Source organism: Ursus americanus, chromosome 3, assembly GCF_024610735.1.
Source record: "Ursus americanus isolate L20-20 chromosome 3, mUrsAme1.1.p, whole genome shotgun sequence".
In the NCBI taxonomy this organism is placed as follows: Eukaryota; Metazoa; Chordata; class Mammalia; order Carnivora; family Ursidae; genus Ursus; species Ursus americanus.
In genome coordinates, this window is record NC_142129.1 from 82907610 (window position 1) to 82922523 (window position 14914).

Consider the following 14914-nt stretch of genomic DNA (forward strand, 5'->3'; position numbering starts at 1 on the left):
TAAATATAACCTGGGAAAATTAATATTCGAGTAAATTAGCTGACTATCAAAACAAAATTCAACATTCCTTAAAGAAAGACAACAATATCCAGGTGCTCAACAATGTAACTTACAAAATATCCAGTATATAATAAAAAATTACTATATCTGTAAAAAACAAGAAAATCTGACACAAAACTAAGAGAAAAATAAAAATGTAAGCACAAAGAGAAATTACAAGGACAATAAAACTAGTAGAAAAATTCTTTAAAGCAGCTATTATAAAGAATGTTTAAGGATTTCAAAGAAAAATGAAGGAGAGAAGTGGAAATTTGAAAAATGAACCAAATAAAACTTCTGGAGATGAATACAATATCCATAGTGAAAACATTCACTGGAAGGGCTTGACAGCAAAATAGATACTGCATTTTTTTAACTAAGCAAACACTATTTAATTCTTTTGGGGAGAGGCAGTGAACAATGACAACAACAAAATTCCTACTATAAAACTAGCCAGATACTATTAATGACCAATGATTTTTCTTGCTATACACTATGAGCAAATTACTGCTTATTGTGCCCTTACACTCTGTCCATGTACTTCTGAGATGCTTCTAAAGTCAAGACTGACTACATGCATTTTTTTCCTTTTAAAGTAGTTGAAGAATAAGGAGGTTAATAATAGCCAGTAAGAATTAGAAAACATGCTAAGTTCATCTTATTTTAGAAATTCAGCAACATGTTGCTAGCTATCTATTACATAAATTATTGGTGCCTTTTTCCCCCCAATTTTGGTGAGTAATGCTCTCTTTTCAGGTGATTTAGACAGAAGTTAATGGCTTTTAAAGACAGTTTCGTATACACTCTGCCAAACTTGCAGACATAGCAATAAACACTGTTTAAAATGAAGCACAGAAAGAAAAAAAAAAAGCGAACAAAAAATGAATAGGAATTAAATGACCTGTGGGAAAATATTAAGTTGTCTAAGCAAAGTAGATAATATGGCAGGGTGAAGGGACAGAGGAGCTCTATTGTCAGGGTATCAGAGCTCAGGTCTGGAGCAGGGTATCAGAACTAGGGTCCATTGGGCTCCTGGGTAGCACAGTCGTTAAGCGTCTGCCTTTGGCTCAGGGCGTGATCCCTGCGTTCCGGGATCGAGTCCCACATCGGGCTCCTCCGCTGGGAGCCTTCTTCTTCCTCTCCCACTCCCCTGCTATGTTCCCTCTCTCGCTGGCTGTCTCTCTGTCACATAAATAAAATCTTAAAAAAAAAAAAAAAAAAGAACTAGGGTCCTTAAAGGACTATCCACTCGGCAGACAACCTTGCACGGGGTTTTGGAGCCCAAGATGGGTAAAGAGGGGTGTTCCTAAGAAAGAACGGCTCGGAGTGGAATGTTAGAGCCCAAGTGGAAAAAGGAAGGCAAATGAGGAAGCATGGCTCGCTCTAGGGTATTGCAGCCCAAAGGACATGGAGCCCAAGAAGAGGACATCTGCCCAGTGCAGACAATCAGAGGATAAGCAGGGTGAGAAGGGCATCCATCCATGTGAAAGATATCCCAGTGTAGAATGCTGGAGCCTAAGAGGGATGAGGAGGGTGTTCCTAATGAGAGGAAGCCAGAGTGGGATGTCAGATCCTGACTAGGACAAGGAAGGTGAACCAAGGAAGGAAATCCCCGTGTAAGACACCAGGGGCCAAGTGGGATGTGGAGCATGCCTCTGTGCGGGGGGATGGCATGGAGTGACAGAGCCTATGCGGTGTAAGGAGGGCATCCCCAAGGAGGGACAGCCTGTGAATGCACTGTCAGAGCCTGAGTAGGACAAGGGGGCATCTACCTAGGAAGCACTTCAGTATAGTGTATCTTAGCCCAGAGTTAGGAAGGAAACTACACAGAGGGGAAGGCAACTGCCACATGGTGTCAGAGCCCGAGCCATGTGAGGAGGCCTCTTCATAAGAGGGTGGCCTGGCAAGGGATGTCAAGGCCTGAGCAGGATGAAGAAGGGAGGGGATAGCGGCAGCAACCTGTGTGACTGGTTACACACAGGGAGAGTGGTCAAATAAGTAAAGATATGAAGAATAATGAAGGCTAGGATTCTCACTGTTGGAGAAGAACATTGCAAACATGGGAAGAGAGAGAACTAGCATGAGCCCTGCGGTGCAAAATTAAAACTGGAAGTATCCGCGTGCAGTTTAGGTTTGGGTATACAGAAGGGCGGGGACACAGACGTAAACGTGCACATGCAGGTACCTGCTTACAGTCTGTCTGCCGAGAAGCGCAAGGGCAAGCGACACTGCACAGGCAATGAACACAGCTAGGGCTCAAATCTTGGTTTCTGTGTACACTTTCCATTAAGAAGGATTTAGGGACTCTTGGAGAAATGACTTATCCACGGTGGGGAAAGAAAAGTACAAGATGAGCCTGGGACAACATGCTGTGCTGTAAAGTAAGGAAGTACTAAAGAAATGATGGTTATGTGTCAAAAGGACACGGAAGGCAACTCGATTCTGTCCAAACCTAGGACAATTTGAGCACCGAAATGAATAGTGAGAGTAATGGATTATGACCCACGAATGAAATGGAAAACCAGGAGTCCATACTGATATAAATAAACAAACCGAAATGAATAGGAATACTTATATAATTTTAAAGTAGCCAAACATGCGTATCAGTTACAAAGGGGGTGGCTGAATTGAAGTGGAGAAGCCTGACAGACACCACTTTAATCAAGTGATCGAAGTGAACGTCCCCAGTCATAGGCAAATCCCAATCCCGTCACTGATGGGGTACAATGGGAAGAGCACAGCGTGATGTCTGTGGTATTTCCAATGAAAATGTATAAGCTGAGTATATTTTTGAGGAAATATCAAACAAGCTCAAATTAAGAGATATTCCACAGTAAAATGGACCTACACTTCATGTGAAGATCATGAAAATTAAAGACTGAGGGACAGTTGCAAACTGAAGGAGAATAAGGAGACATGGCAACCAATTGGCATGCGTGATTCTAGACTGGATCCTTCTGAGTTATTGGGATGTTACTGGAACAACTGGGGAAACCTGAACTGGGTTTGAGGATTTTGATGGTTGACTCTAAGTGAACGCTCTTGTTTACAGAAAATAAACCAACAGTAGTCAGGGGTGATGAGGTATAATGTCAGCAACTTACTTTCATACTCTTGAGGAAAAAACTTCTTCGTACAGTACTGGCAACTTGTCTATAAGCTTCGGGTGTTGAAAGTAAAAATGTATTGAAAGTTTTACTTCTTTCTTACCAATTTGGATGCCTTTTATTTCTTTTGTCTGATTGCTGCACTGAGGACTTCCAGCACTATGTTGAATAGGGATGGGAAGAAGGGACATCCTTGTCTCGTTCTTGATCTTAGAGGAAAAGCTCCCAGGTTTTCATCAAGTACGATGTTAATTGTGGGTTTTTCATATATGGCCTTTATTATGTTGAGGTTTGTTCCCTCTAAATCTACTTTGTTGGGGGTTTTTAACATGAATGGATGTTGTACTTTGTCCAGTGCTTTTTCTACATCTATTGGGATGATCATGTGGTTTTTATCCTTTCTTTTGTTGGTATGATGTATTGTGTTGATTGATTTGCGAATATTGAACCACCTCGGTATCCCTGCAATAAATTCCACTTGATCATAGACAATGTTTTTTAATGTATTGTTGGGTTCAGTTTGCTAGTATTTTGTTGAGGATTTTTGCATCTATGTTGATCAGAGATATTGGCCTACATTTTTCTTCTTTTGTAGTGTCTTTGTCTGGTTTTGGTATCAGGGTAATGCTGGCATCATAGAATGAATTTGGAAGCTTTCCTTCCCCTTCTATTTTCTGGAATAGTTTGAGAAGAACAGACATTAAGACTTTTTTAAATGTTAAGTAGACTTCATCTCTGAAGCCATATGGTACTGGACTTTGTTTATTGGAAGCTTTTAATTACTGATTCCATTTCATTGCTCATAATCAGCCTATTCAGATTTTCTAATTTTTTCCTGATTCAGTTTTGGAAGGTTATATGTGTCTAGGAATTTATCCACTTCTTCTAGGTTGTCCAATTTGTTGACATCTAATTTTTCACAACATTCTCTTATAACCCTTTGTATTTCTGTGGTCCTGTTCATTACATCTCCTCCTTCATTTCTGATTTTGTTTATTTGAGTCCTCTCTCTTTTTTCTTGACCAGTTTGATAAAAGGTTTATCAACTCTGTTTATCCTTGCAAAGAACCAGCTCCTATTAATTAATTGAATTTAAATAATAAAAAAAGAACCAGCTCCTGGTTTCATTGATCTTTTCTATTATTGATGGGGTTTTTTAGTCTCAATTTCATTTATTTCTGCTCTAGTCTTTTTTATTTTCTGCCTTCTACATGACATAATACTATATAGAGAGAAACCAAAAGACTTCACATAAAAACTACTAGAATGAGTAAATGAATTCAGTAAAGTTACAGGATACAAAATTAATACAGAAATCTGTTACATTTCTATACACTATTGAAATAGCAGAAAGAAAAAATTTAAAAACAATCCCACTTACAATTGCATCAAAAAGAATAAAATTCCTAGAAATAAACCAAGGAGGTGAAAGACCTATACTCCAAAAACCATAAAACCCTGATGAAAGAAATTGACAATGGCACAAACAAATAAAAAGATAGTATATGCTCACGGATTGGAAGAATCAATATTGTTAAAATGTCCATGCTACCTAAAACAATCTAAGGATTTAATGCAATCACTCTCAGAATACCAGCCACATTTTTCACAGAACTAGAACAAATAATCCTAAAATTTGTATGGACCCATGAAAGACACCAAAGAGCCAAAGCAAAACTGGAGCTATCACAATCCTAGATTTTAAGATAATATTATATAGCTATAGCATGTGAACAGTATGGTACTGGCACAAAAAATAGACATGTAGATTAAGGGAACAGAAATGAGTCCAAAGATAAGTCCATGCTTATATGGTCAATTAATCTATGACAAAGGAGGGAAGAATATACAGTAGGGAAAAGACAGTCTCTTCAAAAAATGGTGTTGGGAAAACTGGACAGCAACGTGCAAAAGAATGAACGTGGACCACTTTCTTACACTGTACACAAAAATAAACACAAAATGGATTAAAGACCGAAATGTGATACCTGAAACCATAAAAATCCCAGAAGAAAACATAGGCAGTAATTTCTTTGACAGCAGCCATAGAAGCATTTTTTAGATATGTCTCCTCAGACAAGGGAAACAAAACAAAATTAAACTATTGGAACTATGCTAAAATAAAAAGCTTTCACACAGTGAAGGAAACCATCAATTAAAATGACAAGGCAACATCCTGAGTGGGAGAAGATATTTGCAAATGATATATCTGATAAGGCGCTAATATCCAAAGTATATAAAGAACTTTCACAACTCAACATCAAAAAGATAAATAACCTGATTTAAAAATGGACAGAAGACATGAACAGACATTTCTCCAAAGAAGATATACAGATGGCCAACAAACACATGAAAAGAAGCTCAACATCACTGATCATCAGGGAAACGCAAATCAAAAACACAATGACATATCACCTCACACCTGTCAGAATGGCTAAAATCAAATATACAAGAAACAACAAGTTTTGGAACCCTCGTGCAGTATTGGTAGGAGTGCAAATTGGGATAGCCACCATGGAAAACAGTATGGAGTTCCTTAAAAAATTAAAAATAGTATTATGATCCGATAATTCCACTAATGGGTATTTACCCAAAGAAAACGAAAACACTAATTCAAAAAGATATCTGCATCCCTATGTTTATTGCATTATTTACAATAGCCGAAATATGGAAACAACCCGAGTGTCCATTGCTAGATGAATGGATAAAAAAGTAGTATATATACAATGGAATATTACTCAGCCATAAAAAAGAATGAGTGAGAACTTGCCATTTGCAACAACATGGATAGACTTGGGGGTATGATGCTAAGTGAAATAAGTTAGAGAAATACAAATAGCATTGTGATTTCACTCATATGTTGAATCTAAGAAACAAAGCAAATGAACAAAAAAAGAAAAAAAAGGCAAACAAAAAAACAGACTTTTAAATACAGAAAACAAACTGGTGGTTGCCAGAGGGGAGGTGGGTGGAGGGATGGGTGAAACAGATAAAGCAGATTAAAAGCACACGTATTATGACAAGCACTGAGTAACATATGGAAGTGTTGAATCATTATATTGTACACCTGAAACTAATATAACACTGCATGTTAATTACACTTCAATAAAAAAATAAAAGTATATGCTGAATAAAATACAATTGACTATTTAAAGCAAAAATAGCAAATTACATTATAGAGTTTATAAACACCCAGGAATATAATGCATGGCAATAACAGCATGGAGCACAGGAGAAAGAAAATATGTAAAGTGGTAGAAAATTATGTGAACGTGTAATCTGTGATAAATTGAAAAGGCATTATTATAAACCACAGAGCAGCCACTGATAAACAGTAGCAGTGAACAGTATAGGAATTCAAAGACAAAGAACAGCTGTATCAGTGTAAGAAAGAGTGTGATATGGCTTAGAAAACAACTAAGAAAACATATTCATATGACATAAAAAGAGAAATAATTAGGGCAAGAGTGCTAGACTTCATTACATAGAGCTCTAAAATTTCTCTCATGGAAAGACCGTACAGACAAAACTGATAGCAAACATCAAATGTAGGAGGGAAGTCTCTGATACATTCCAGACAAAGGGTTGATATTACCACTATACAAAGAGCTATTACAAACCAGTAAGCAAATTATAGGAATTCCAGTTTAAAAATGTACAAGATACACTAGACAAGTTATAAAGAGGAAATTATGGGCAAAAATATCCTTATCCTAACTCTATGCGATACATAAAATGCAGGATTAGATATAGACACATAGATACCTTGTTCCTAAATATAACTTGAGCTTACTTCTGTACATTTCAAGGAGTGTATTTAATACATGGGATTTTACAATGTGAAGCTGCCATCAATCAGAATAAGGTGATATTTTACAGCTCTTCTTCCATTTACCAGGCAGTCTCACGAAGAAGAAGTTACTTATCTATCAAAATAGGAGCGAATATAACCAGTAATAGGAATTTTGGCTTATTTTTCAGAGATCAAGGCAATGAATTGTAAGCTGTAGCTACATGATTCTTTTTGTGAATTCACAATCTAAGGAAAAAAGATATTATAAATATTTTATCTAACCGAAAAGTGCAATAAGACAAGCCCATTTACATCCCAGAGTGGAGGCATAATGTAAGGATTTGAAGATTAGGGATTAAAGATGAAAAAGTGAGTGCTGCTGTATCCAAAGCCTGTTCTACCTTAAACGACAACTGCACTCGAAGGAGGAATGTTTTCCTTCCCTACTGGTTCCCTACAGCTTTACTTTCTCCACTGTAGACTGCTAGATTCGTCTTATAGCCGTCCAACAGGATGACCTCTAAAAAAAGGAGTTGAACCCAAAGCTAGCTGTAAAATAACATGTTTCTTTGAAATAAGATTCCCATCGTTCACGTAAAGTTTATAAAACCACTCTTTAAATAAACATTGTGAAAATGACTAGTTACGATACATGAATTCATACGAACCTGTGAGATCACACTTTCAGGCAACAGTGAAATGTCACATTTAGGAATCTCGCCTGCAAGAAAGACTTCAGATGCACTTTGTTCAGGAAAAATGAATTCTTCTTTAGCAACTACTTTGAGTTTTAACTTGCTTCTCCATTTCAGCAACTGGAGTTCATGTTTTAACATCTGCCATGAAAATAATCGACAAGTCCCATGTCATCATTGTGAAGGTTAAATGAGACAATATGTATAAAGTGCAGGGCTTGACACCATGATGGCACCAAATACACATTCTTTATTATTGTCATCCCCGCTATGTAAAGTATCTTTGTCCACAGCATGGTTAATATTCTCTAGACCACCAGAGGATTAGAGATCGTTTCCATTCATTGTCAGACATCACTGGCATAGGCAGCAACCTCAAAGATGTGGTCCAGCCACCTCGTTTAGATGAGGAAGCTGAAACCTACAGAGTCAAGATTCTGGTAATGATCGAACTGATATTTGGGGCATGGAGAGGAGGTGGTTAGGACAGAGATAAAAAAGAAGAGTCCGAGGAAAGCATCTGGGGACTTGCCTGATTTATTGTTACAAGAAGTCCCCATTTTAACTTTGAATACATTCCTTAAAACTGCATAATCGAGAAAAAGCCATAAGGGTAAATGAATGTTACACACACACACACACACACACACACACACACTCACACATATGTGAGCCTAAGGAAGAGCACATGTTGGATAATAGCACACAGAAGTGTGCCCTGCTTTCTCCCAGCACACACCTGCCGTGCTCACTTCACCCACTTAAGTGAGTCATCATTAGGCCAAGAGATCACGTAGCTAGAAGAAAATGTTTCCTCTAAACACCCAATTAACTATAGAATATACATCTATATTAAGGATAATTCTATATTATATATAATATACATTGTTATATATATTAATATGTATCAACTGCATGCAAAACATTATGCTCAGTGTATGGGGATGATTAAGAGAACAATATTGCCTCAGGATGTTCAGTTCAAGAGGGGTGTGAAAGGACCAGACCAGTCACGTACGGCTACTTATTTGGCCATTAGACAACCACTGATCAGGCACCGGGGGAGCCAGAGTCAATATGTTAGCTTAGTACACAGTGTTGATAAACACTGAACAGGGGCGTCTGGGTGGCTCAGTCAGAGAAGCATCTGACTCTTGATGGCTCAGGTCATGATCTCAGGGTCTTGAGATCAAGCCCCGCTTCAGGATCCCTGCTCGGTGGGGAGTCTGCTTGAGATTCTTTCTCTCCCTCTCTGCGCGTCCCCCCGCAATGCGCGCGCACACTCTCTCTCTCAAATAAATAAATAAATCTTAAAAAAAAAAAAAAGAAGAATACTGAACAAGCAGACTAAAACAGTGGTACCTAAAGTATAACTGTTAAACCACCAACATTGAGAACATACTGTACAAATGCTAGAGGACATCCTGCAAGAACACCAATTCAATACCAGTAGGTGATGAGCTTGCAGAGAGCAAGAACTGTGCATTACGCGTCTCAGTGCCCCCGGCAGACTCGAGCACTGTTTCCAGCGTAAATCTTTTCATACCCTTCTGGTACATATGTAATATCATCAGTCTCAACATCTGAGCCAGTTAGCAATGGGAGGCCATTGATCCTGCCCTCCGCGGGGTGACTACAAAACAGGGAGTTTAATTTCTTATTTTTCTTTTTCTTATTTATCCTGACTTTATATTTCAAGGTTTTGATAAAACATTACTTATGAAGTAATATAACTAAAAAAAACCTCCATTTTTCTATGTCTGATCCAAATAGTTACAGAGAATATCCTAAAACAACATTAAGTAGTAATATACTAATAACTTACGCAAACTAGAGTTACTTTTAAGTTTGGAGGAATTTGCTTGGGTCCTCTGTTTTAATTGCTTTCATTCCCAGGGGGTGTCCCAGTTAAGAATGATCCTTTAAGTTTAGCAATTTAGTAATTTTTAAAATAATTTGTATTAAACTTATAATTTATTACATTGAATGTTGAAAAAAGAATAACAATTTAATCTTATCTAGAAAAGGAAAAATGTAGTCAGTCTTTATCAGATCAAATAGTTTCTCTTCCATTTTAGACATCTATATCCATAAACACTTGCTTAAACAAAATTCTTAGTTTTTATCAATAATTTTAAACAAAAATTTTCCTCAGTGTCCATAGTTGAAATGAAACAACAGAATTTATTAGAAAATATTTTTGGTAGCCAAAGTAAAATTTAAATTATTAAATTAAAAGAATAAAGACCCTTCAAAAGTATATAATATTGGGGCACCTGGGTGGCTCAGTCGATTAAGCATCTGACTTCGGCTCAGGTCATGGTCTCAGGATCCCTGGATCGAGCCCCACAATTGAGCACTGCCTCTGGCTCCCTACTCAGCAGGGAGTCTGCTTGTCCCTCTCCCTCTTACTCTGTACCACCCCCCAATCATGAGCATGCATGCTCTCTCTCTCAAATAAATAAAATATTTTTCTTAAAAAAGTACATAATATTCAGGATTTTGGTACTTTCCACACGTAACATTATTATCTGAAGCAATATCAATGTAACAACAAAATTCAGTTTCTAAAAAAATTAAGTTTCCAAGATACCATACCAGCTCATCTTCTCTCTTTTTATACTTGTGTCTTGCTTTATCCCTCCATTTAATTAGGATGGCTATTAGTTTGTAATGGTGGCACATCTTTTTTATCCGCAATAGTGTATCTAAAGAAAATTTATTAGATTAGTGTGTGTGTGTGTATAAAGATGTTTCAAAAAAACAAAGTGTTTAATTCTATCATGTTTATAATATGAACCAGTATTGCATCTGGCAGTTTTTGTTTGATTTTAACTACATCTAAAATTAATTACTTTTGATAGCAGATCTTTATTTCTGAAACTTTATTAACCTATAAACATTACCTTTGCCCTTAGAAATTAAGATGTAGGGGCACCTGAGTGGCTCAGTCAGTTAAGCATCCAACTCTTTTTTTTTTTTTTAAGATTTTATTTATTCATTTGACAGAGAGAGAGACAGCCAGCGAGAGAGGGAACACAGGCAGGGGGAGTGGGAGAGGAAGAAGCAGGCTCCCAGCGGAGGAGCCTGATGTGGGACTTCATCCCAGAACGCCGGGATCACCCCTGAGCGAAGGCAGACGCTTAACGACTGCGCCACCCAGGCACCCCCAAGCATCCAACTCTTGATTATCGCTCAGGTTGTGATCTCAGGGTCATGAGATGGAGCCCCGCCTCAGCTGGGCCCATGCTGGGCATGGAGTGTGCTTAAGATTCTCTCTCTCCCTCTCCCTCTGCCCCTTCTCACCCCCTCTCCCGTGCTCCCATGTGCACTCTCTCCCTCTTGCTCTCTCTCCCCCTCTCTCAAGAAAGGAAAAAAAAAAACCTTCAGAGGACTCACTGTGACTGAGCCACCAAGAGTAACTGATCAAGAGGAAATGATTCTCTGATTTGCAGTAGTCCTAAACCAGTATTCGGTAAGTGGCTAAAATCTGAGCAAAAGGCTGGAGTTCCCTATTCATGCTCCAAAGATCATGTGTATGTCCTGTCTACTAATTACAACTATCAAGGGTTTAAGGAAAGGAAAATTCGTTTTCTTTGTTTCCTCATGTATCCATTAAATGAAATATCCGTAAAGAATGGAAAACTCTCTACAAGGAATAGTCAGTTTTAGTACCTGTGATATACCAGCTCTCTGAGGAAAAATGATGATAGTAGATCCCTATTTATTTATATTTGTGCATACATCACACAAATCCATACAGGATTTTATTTTAAACATGCTTGCTTTCTGTTACAATAAAACCCTCTGAGACAAATCTCATTTAAATTATAGACATTTAATTAGTGGCTTTACATTTCATGACAGTTCTCTAGACGTAATAATAAATTCTCTAGTTCAAACGGCTTAATCGTTAAGTGTGTTGATTCTTTGAATAAATGAATACAAAAACTAACCGCTACTATGTAAGGATTTACCTGTAAGTAGTTTTTTTTGACCTTCTGTAAAAGAGTGCCAGAGACGAAATATGTGTTTTTGAAGTCTGAAATTGTCATATTTCATTGCTTTTTCCATCTTTTCAGCAAGAATGTCATCTTCATTTGTAAGAGGTATTGCTATGTCTCTCCAAGTGCTATTGGCAGAAAACACAGAAAAATACTATTTTGATGGTATTACTACTACATTACTAATAAATGGAAAGGGAGAAGGAGTAATAATACCTCCTTTATCTACTGCACGGTGCGCTGGGTGTTATACGCAACTAACGAATCATCGAACTTTACATCGGAAACCGGGGATGTACTGTATGGTGACTCACATAATATAATAAAAAAACATTAAAAAAATATCTCCTTTATCTCCTCAAAAGCACAGCATAGAAAGAAATTGTTCGATTATTGTTGTTTTATTTCTAGCTAGTCCTTGCATTTCCTTTGAACTTCCCTTTGCTACATTTCTAAAAGCCCGTAAAAATCTGAAATTCAGAGATTTTTTTCGTAACCTATTTAGAGGCAAAACTAAACCTGACCTAAGGGAATTTTGCCTCAGGGCACTTATGTGACTCGGCTGGTTGAGCATCTGTCTCTAGATTTCGGCTCAAGTCATGATCTTGGGGTCCTGGGTTCGAGCCTCGCAACAGGCTCTGTTGCGCAGCCTAGATTCTCTCTCTCTCCCTCCCCCTCCCCCGTGCCTCCCACACCCCTCCCACTCTCTCTCTCTAAAATAAATAAAAATCTTAAAAATAAATAAATAAAAATTTAAAAACTAAAGTAATTTTGCATTGAAGCTCCCTGGACTTGACACATCGCTGTTCATAAATCTTTTTTTTTTTCATTTCATTTCATATACATTTCATTTTATATACATATATAATATATATAGTAGAAATACTAATATGTTTGAATATGTTTGGTTCCAACACGCTGCCTCAGACACCACTGAAGATGTTCTATAATACACAGAATGTGCAGAAATTACCTTTGTAAAATTTTTTAAGAAAAACAATCTAACTTTCAAAACATATCTCCAAGGGCTTCTTCAGATGAAGGGATTGTAGACCTACACTTTCAAAAAAAGCAATACCTTGAAGAAGTAAAGAACACATTTTAACTAAGTAAAAGCCAAATAAAAATAAAATACATAATGCAAAATGGTAGAGACATGATTAATTAGATAAAATCAGAACAACTGGCCAAAAATGATTTGTTCTTCATATGGAGGATATCAAGAATAAAAACACAAAGAAATAGGGGCGCCTGGGTGGCGCAGTCGTTAAGCGTCTGCCTTTGGCTCAGGGCGTGATCCCGTGTTCTGGGATCGAGTCCCACATCAGGCTCCTCCGCTAGGAGCCTGCTTCTTCCTCTCCCACTCCTCTGCTTGTGTTCCCTCTCTCGCTGGCTGTCTCTCTCTGTCAAATAAATAAATAAAATCTTAAAAAAAAAAAAAAACCACGAAGAAATAGGATGTAAAAATCATGTTCTTACCAAAAGTGGGTCTTTACTAAATGTCCAGTATAAAAAGTACATGCTTTTATCATCAATTCTGGAGTCATCTAAAGTAAATAAATAAATGAAAGAGCACACATTAGAAATAAATCGAATTCAAAGGCTAACTCCAGAAGATACAGAGGAAAATGAAAGAAATGGTTGCATTGGGCAGTAGGGAGACAGGAACAGATTAGAAGAACTACACGCCATTTATATATTTTGTAACTTTAATGTGTATATCTGTTATCTATTTTGCAAAAGTTAAAATCCCAGCTTAAAATGTTCTCATTATATTTTATTTATTTTAAAGCATTTTAGTGAGTTCTATGGTATTATTATTGTCAGCTGTAACGATAGGTATATAGAGTTGTGGGTCTGCTGGTCACCATTAAACTGAATGATTTTGCCTTCTCAAGAGTATAAAATGAAATTTTCTTTTCAAAAAAAAAAAAAAAAGCTTACAAGAATGCCTCACCAAACAGTAATAGGAAAGCCACATAAATTAAAATTTTGGAATACGCTGAAAGAGATGCATATTTATCTATCACTTGGAACTATTCATAATAACATACGTTAACATGTGAAAACAGCTGAGGATTCCTGAAATCATCTGTACTTTCTGTATATTCTTTAATGAGTAAAGATAATATTGTATTAACACATTTGTTATATGTACATGGTACTGTGAAATGCTAGTGGTGTTATTTTTTCTCATGTTATCACCACCCCGTTTGCCATATAAACATGTGGCCACATCTGTTTGTTTCCAATCTATACCAACGGCCCAGAATTCTGAACTCCACTTTTCAAAGACAAATGTTTTTCTCCTTTGCACATTGCTGCAAATGCTTTATTGAGTTCATAGATACAACATACGCAGGTTAATCATGGAGTTATTTTAGGCATACAACAAAGGCCCGTCGGCCCCAATACTCTGCCTGATGTTCAATGACATTTGGAAATCCTCAGTTTGATGAAGATTATATGCAAATTATGCTTGTGGGGAGGGAGAACATAAATCATTGAAGTCATTTTTTACTAAATTTTTTTTTAAAGATTTTATTTATTTATTTGACAGAGATAGAGACAGCCAGCGAGAGAGGGAACACAAGCAGGGGGAGTGGGAGAGGAAGAAGCAGGCTCCTAGCTGAGGAGCCTGATGTGGGGCTCGATCCCAGGACCCTGGGATCATGACCTGAGCCTAAGGCAGACGCTTAACTGACTGAGCCACCCAGCCCCTCCTTCCTTCCCTAAATTCTTGTTTTAATTTCACATATATTGTTCTCCTGATTAAACAAAACAAAACAAAATAAAAACACTGATAGAATGAAACTAGCCATGATTTTTCCTCATTGTTGGCATCCTTCTTGTTTTCTTGTTAGCTTTAAGAGAGTGTCACTGGGTGGCTCAATGGGTTAAGCATCTGCCTTCGGCTCAGGGAGTCAGCTTCACCCTTTCCCGTTCCTCCCCCCTGCTCGTATTCTCTCCCTTTCTCAAATAAATAAAATCTTTTTTAAAAAGAGAGTGAGAGAGAGAGTGTGTGTCACTGGGGTACTGACCTGCAGCAAAGGCTCAAGCCCAGTAATGCCCCATCCCCCACTTGGGGCTAGGCATGTGTCAGCGCCACTGGGGCTCAGCAGCGCCTCTGGCCAGTCCAACCATCAGACACACGCCGGCACACTGAGTCACACGGTTCTGCTTCCAGGGCTCAACCTCTTCACTGTTGCTCCAGCAACTTGCTACTTGAAATATTTTTATTTGTTATTATTATTATCACTTATATATTTGTTTATC

At 37.6% G+C, this 14914-nt stretch overlaps 1 protein-coding gene across 1 annotated transcript in view; it reads right to left on the reverse strand.

Annotated features, from left to right (window-relative positions):
• Positions 1 to 14914, reverse strand: part of FBXL13 (F-box and leucine rich repeat protein 13) — a 209149-nt gene that overhangs the window by 165676 nt on the left and 28559 nt on the right. Inside the window, exons 4-7 of the mRNA XM_045792187.2 lie at positions 13118 to 13185; positions 11612 to 11766; positions 10233 to 10342; positions 7608 to 7775 (exon numbers count right to left, since the gene is read on the reverse strand). Coding sequence (XP_045648143.1) covers positions 7608 to 7775; positions 10233 to 10342; positions 11612 to 11766; positions 13118 to 13185 — 501 coding nt within the window. The remainder of the gene's footprint in view (positions 1 to 7607; positions 7776 to 10232; positions 10343 to 11611; positions 11767 to 13117; positions 13186 to 14914) is intronic.